The sequence below is a fragment of the Microtus oregoni genome, unplaced genomic scaffold (assembly GCF_018167655.1).
Source record: "Microtus oregoni isolate MIOR12 unplaced genomic scaffold, Mior012 000028F_ref0000031, whole genome shotgun sequence".
Taxonomy (NCBI): Eukaryota; Metazoa; Chordata; class Mammalia; order Rodentia; family Cricetidae; genus Microtus; species Microtus oregoni.
Window position 1 is genome coordinate 13,299,973 of NW_024543087.1, and position 5,339 is coordinate 13,305,311.

At 48.4% G+C, this 5,339-nt stretch overlaps 1 protein-coding gene across 1 annotated transcript; it reads left to right on the forward strand.

Moving 5' to 3' along the window:
- The first annotated feature begins 798 nt into the window (after positions 1 to 798).
- On the forward strand, positions 799 to 4,713 carry Tdgf1 (teratocarcinoma-derived growth factor 1). The gene is made up of 6 exons (XM_041676764.1): positions 799 to 818; positions 1,692 to 1,750; positions 2,525 to 2,620; positions 2,964 to 3,078; positions 3,163 to 3,272; positions 4,598 to 4,713. The coding sequence occupies exons 1-6, from the start codon at positions 799 to 801 to the stop codon at positions 4,711 to 4,713; spliced, it is 516 nt and encodes a 171-aa protein (XP_041532698.1).
- Positions 4,714 to 5,339: the final 626 nt, after the last annotated feature.

The window sequence follows — 5,339 nt, forward strand, 5'->3', positions numbered from 1 at the left end:
TTTTTTTTTTTAGCAAAAAGATGAAAGCAAATTCAGAGTTAAAATTTGATAACGGAGTATCAAATGCCTGCATATGTACACATGTTATTTAGACGCTTCTAGTTAATGACTTTCGTGTTTGAACCGCCTTGGTAGAATAACTTGACTCTCTCTTCGACCCCCTTTTCAAGAGAAAAGTAACCTGGAAGCGGAGAGATGGCTCAGCGGTTAAGAGGTCCTGAGTTCAATTCCCAGCAACCACATGGTGCTTCACAACCACCTGTAATAAGATCTGGTGCCAACTTCTGGCCTGAAGGGATGCATGCAGGCAGGACATGGTATATATAATAAATAAGTCTTTTTGAAAAGGAGAGAGAGAGAAAAGAAACCTGCACCTAACCAGACACTGCTAGTTAGCTAGTCAAGTTCACCGCCTGGCCTTGCAAAGCCAGGGCCTAGCAATGGGCGTGGGGCTTCCGGCTCTCCGCCCACCTGAGGGTCCTCCCCGCCACCCCTTGGGTTTCTAGTGGAGGAAGAAAGGCCCCTGGAAGTCCTTTCTCAAGGTTAAAACGGTTCTATTGGAGGGAGAGCCGCCCCCCCCCCCCCCCCCCAGTCTGCTTGGAGACTTTGGCCGCCACTGCCCCAAGACCCTCCGGGCCAGGCGCAGTTCTCATCTGGAATATCTTTCTATTTAATTTATTGTTTTTCACTTAGAGAACTTAACCTTTGTGTGTTTGGGGAATGGTTTTACGATTTAAAGCCATTTGCTAATCCTGTTTTCCGAGCGTTTTTCTCCAACGTTTTCACGAGCCGCGGAAGATGGCGCACTTCTCGTCCAGGTATGAACTAACTTTGAATTTTTGATGGCTGGAGACTGCAACTTCAGAAAATCATGTTCTACCCTTCTCTGATTTTATGCAACGTAAACCTTAAAATACTGCTAGTAGCATTGGTGCTTTTCCTGAAGATCCTGGAACTTTGTACTTGGCTGCATACTACTTTGCTGTTGACTTTTTAAAGTACTCAGTTTTTTAAATATTCATTATCTGTGTGTGTGCACGCGCGTGTGCCCGCGTGCACAGGCAGTGGTGCGTGTGAGTGGAGGTGAGAGGATGACTTGCTGGAGTCAGTTCCTTGTGTGGGTCCCGGGCATCCAGCTCAGGTTGGGAAGTTTAGTGGCGACTACCTTTCTCAGCTTCCTGGTCATGCCAATCATGTTGGTGATGCTGCCAGGGAAATAATGCACATCCCTTCTCTTGCATAAACAATATTAGCACTGCAGCCAAATTAAGATTGCTTCTAAAAGTTAATGGTATAGACGAATTCGGTACTTTAAAAAGCTATCAAGAGCAACAAACAAACTTGGAAACATTTTAAATGACAGGACAGGTTTTTTTTGTTGTTGTTGTTTTCCCAGTGATGCTGGGAATCGAACCAGGATCTGAACGTTCTAGGCAAGTTCTCTACCCCAGTCGCAACCTGTACAACCATTTTAAAATTCACATATGTAAACTGTACCGTGGAAAACTATGCAACTTATGCAGAATAGATTTTTTTTAAGAGGGAATTTCTGTTCCAGTTCCTTACTGTAGGAACCACTGGACGGAGAAAGGGGGCGCTCTTGGGTCTCCTTAGAAACCCGTGGTCTTCTGCCGAGAAGACTCCAATTTTACATGCTTTTTGCTAACTGATGTCCAATTTCCTTTTCCTAGTCTGGTTTTACTTGTGGCCATTTCCAATGCATTTGAATTTGGACACGTTGCTGGTGAGAGTTTTCTCCTTTGGTTTGGGGTTCAGGGGTTTTATGGGGGTTGGGGAGCTTCAAGACAGGTGTTCTCCTGTGTTGCCCTGGCTGTCCTGGAACTTGGCTCTATAGACCAGATGGACTTTGAACGGAGAGAGATCCACCTGCCTCCGCCTCCCACCGCTGCACAGCTGGGGTTCAGGTTATGGGTGTCACTGTATCCTGGGATTCCTGCCTCCATCAATGTCAGTGCTACCACCACACCCAGTGAGTTTTTATCCACATTTGTTTTTGTGTTTTGCTTTTGGGTAAAAGCACCGCAGCCCAGGTTGCCTAGGAACTCACAATACAGCCAAGGCTGACCTTGAACTCCTCATTCTCCTACCTCTACCTCCCAAGTTCATTACTGAATCTGGCTGAATTACTTTTCCCTTTTGAGCCCCAACTTTTTTGTTGTTGCTCACATGGTGCTGGGATAGAGCCCTGGGCTTTGCACCTACTGAATATGCTCCCAGATCACCCTCCACTCCATCCCCTCCCCTGTGCTGAGATCTAAGCCTTCTGTAGGCTAAGTACACAGCCACTGAGCTACAACCTCAGTCTTTAGTGTTTGGGACAGGGCCTCTGGCTGACCTCTAACCCAGGATCCTTCCTCTACCTCCTGAGGGCTGAGCTCAGAGGCATGTGCCGCCGTACCTTTTGATGGGGGTGCCTCTTATGAACACCAACAACATTTTGTGTGGCCTGAAATGCATAATACAGGCTTGGGCCACCGTGAGCCGGCTGTTCTGTCTCCGAGAGAGGTGGCCATCAGAGATGACAGCCTTCGCAGCCAGGAAGGACCTGCAGTCCGTGCTCGCTCTTTGCAGATGGTGCCTTCCATGGGGATACAGAGCAGTAAGACTTGCTTGCCTTGATTCATCTCTGTCCTGCCCTTGACACATCTCTGCAGTAATGTTTTCACACTTACCCTGAGAGAGCGGGTGTGTGAGTTATCGACTGGGTGTATTGTACCAGCATGGGGGCATAGACGGAAGTGAGACAGGGTGCTGGGTCACATCCCTGAAGTGCAATTTTCTCCTGACTGGTCTGAACATGAAAATGATTCCCCTAAAAGATGGAGTCTTAGGCTATGGGCTCTTCAGAATACTCTGGGGAGATGAAGGCCAGCGTGCCGGATGAACCTTTGCTTACGGTTTATCAGTCCTCCACCTGCCCCATGACTTCTTCCACCTTTCAGCTAAGTTGCTTAATAAAACCTGCTGCCTGAATGGAGGGACCTGCATCCTGGGGTCCTTCTGCGCCTGCCCACCTTTCTTCTATGGACGCAACTGTGAGCGTGATGTCCGAAAAGAGTAAGCTGCTGGGTGGGCAGGGCTGAGCGGTAGGGGGAAGGGGGTGAGAGGAATTTACTGACAGTGTTGTCTCTTCTTTATCAGGCACTGTGGGTCTGTCCTCCATGGCACCTGGCTGCCCAGGAAGTGCTCCCTGTGCAGGTGCTGGCTCGGCCAGCTCCACTGTTTTCCTCAGACCTTTTTACCTGGCTGTGGTAAGCAACTCTCTAGTCCTGCCCAGTCCTGTAGATGCCCAAGGGACTCCCTTTCTGCCTCCTGGTCTAACAGGACCTACCAGCAAGGCTTCTGTTTATAAATAGCATAAGGATTCCAGGGGGCGTAGAGCCTAGGAATCCTTGCTGGGTGCCCCTTGGATACTAGGTCCTCAGGGAGTGCTCCCTTAGGTGTGATGTCCCTGGGAAATGTTTCTTTAGACGTGGTGTCGTAGTGACTGACACAGGGTCATTGGTGGATGCTACCTTAGGCATATGAGGTCCTCAGGCAGTGTTCTCTTCGATGTGGGATCCTTGAGAGTGCTCCCTCAGGCACAGGTCATCTGGGTGTTGTTGGGCATTCCCTCAGATGCGTTGAGGGGGAGTGCTCCCTCAGTTACAGAGCTGTGGGTGATAACGGTGGATCTTTAGGAGAGCTCTTAGGTGTAGGGTCCTTGGTGCGGGATACTCCCTCAACCCATGGTGTCACACTGCCTGTGGGGTTCCTTCGAGTCTACTGGACACCCATATCCAGCAGGCTTCTGCTAGACACAGTGAAGAGAAAAAAAACTTGCCTCTTAAACATGAAGCAGTGCCTGCTGGTGTCTGCCTTTGGGCAGAAGAACCTAAGAGACTCCAGGGCGGTCATTCAGTGAGAACCCACATTAACAATGAATCCTTCCTGTACACTGCTGGGTTTGGCTTTGTTGTTTAGAGTTTTGTTGTTATTGTTGTTTTGTTTTGTTTTGATTTTTGGTTTCGGCCTATAATGTAGCCCAGGCTGTCATGGAACTCAACTGTATAGTCTAAGTTGGCGGCAAACTCCCATCACGTGGCTGGGGTTTTCTGAGTAACTCACATTCGGTTTCTTATAATTGAATGTGTGCAACTTCGTAAAGTAAATAAAAGTGTCCCTTTGTCTGCCTCCCAGCATAGAGTCTGTGTCTGTGCCGCTGTATTTGGGGTGTGGTGCATAGATATTATTAGCAAATGAGGGTAGAGTGATTGGATGAATGGGAACCCTATTTTCTTCCTGGAATTTGGGGCCCAAGATGGTTGTTCCATTACCAGAGCCTTACAAAGTTCTGCACCAACATTAGACTAGAAAGTATCCGGGGAAGCGCTAACAGTGGGTTTGTGGAGACTTTTGCTCCTGGGGGAGTCGAGAGTCATATAGTTAGTACTGCTTATCCTGTGGGCACTCTGTCCTCGTCCGGTTAGGCCCCAGTGGAGTTCTGGCTCTTGTAGGCAGATCTGTCTTCAGGCAGTGGAGGCAGCAGGGAAGCTGGAGGGATTTCCTTTAATGACCTAGTATTTCTACCTTTCAGATGGTCATGTGATGGACCAGGATCCCCCAGCATCCAGGACTCCAGGACGAGCACCCTCTGTGCCAACCACTTTCATGCTAGCTGGCATTTGTCTTCTTCGGGAAATGAAAGTGTAGGTGTCGGGCTGGAGAGATGGCTCAGCGGTTAAGAGCACTGATTGTTCTTCCAGAGGTCCTGAGTTCAATTCCCAGCAGCCATGTGGTGGCTCACAACCACCTATAATGAGATCTGGTGCCCTCTTCTGGCCTACAGGCAGGATACTGCATAAATAAATAAATCTTAAAAAGAAAAGTGTAGATGTCCTATGCCTTCAATGCCAGTGTCCTAACAAAGACGATCATTTGTCATTCGTTTGAAAATAATGCTCATCCCTGACACTCCCTGCTAAACACTATCTGGGCCTTACCTTGACACAGCTTCACCTCTTTCTGGCTGAACTGGTGGTCAGAGTCATAGCCTGTGGAGCCAAGCACAGCACTCTAACACTGAGCTTCATCCCCACCCTAAAAGCTATCTACTTAAAAACTCTGTGTACCACATGACTACATCCTCCTTTATTTAAACATATGTATTTTTGCCGGGCGGTGGTGGCGCACGCCTTTAATCCCAGCACTCAGGAGGCAGAGGCAGGTGGATCTCTGTGAGTTCGAGGCCAGCCTGGTCTACAAGAGCTAGTTCCAAGACAGAAACCAAAAGCTACGGAGAAACCCTGTCTCAAAAATCAAAAAAAAAAAAAAAAAGA

What these genes read in the sequence shown, in the direction of transcription:
- Tdgf1 (XM_041676764.1), top strand. Translation starts at nt 799, where the DNA reads ATGGCGCACTTCTCGTCCAG. An exon ending in TTCCATGGGGATACAGAGCA is followed by an intron (nt 2,621 to 2,963) that starts GTAAGACTTGCT and finishes TCCACCTTTCAG; the next exon opens with CTAAGTTGCTTAATAAAACC. An exon ending in GAGCGTGATGTCCGAAAAGA is followed by an intron (nt 3,079 to 3,162) that starts GTAAGCTGCTGG and finishes CTTCTTTATCAG; the next exon opens with GCACTGTGGGTCTGTCCTCC.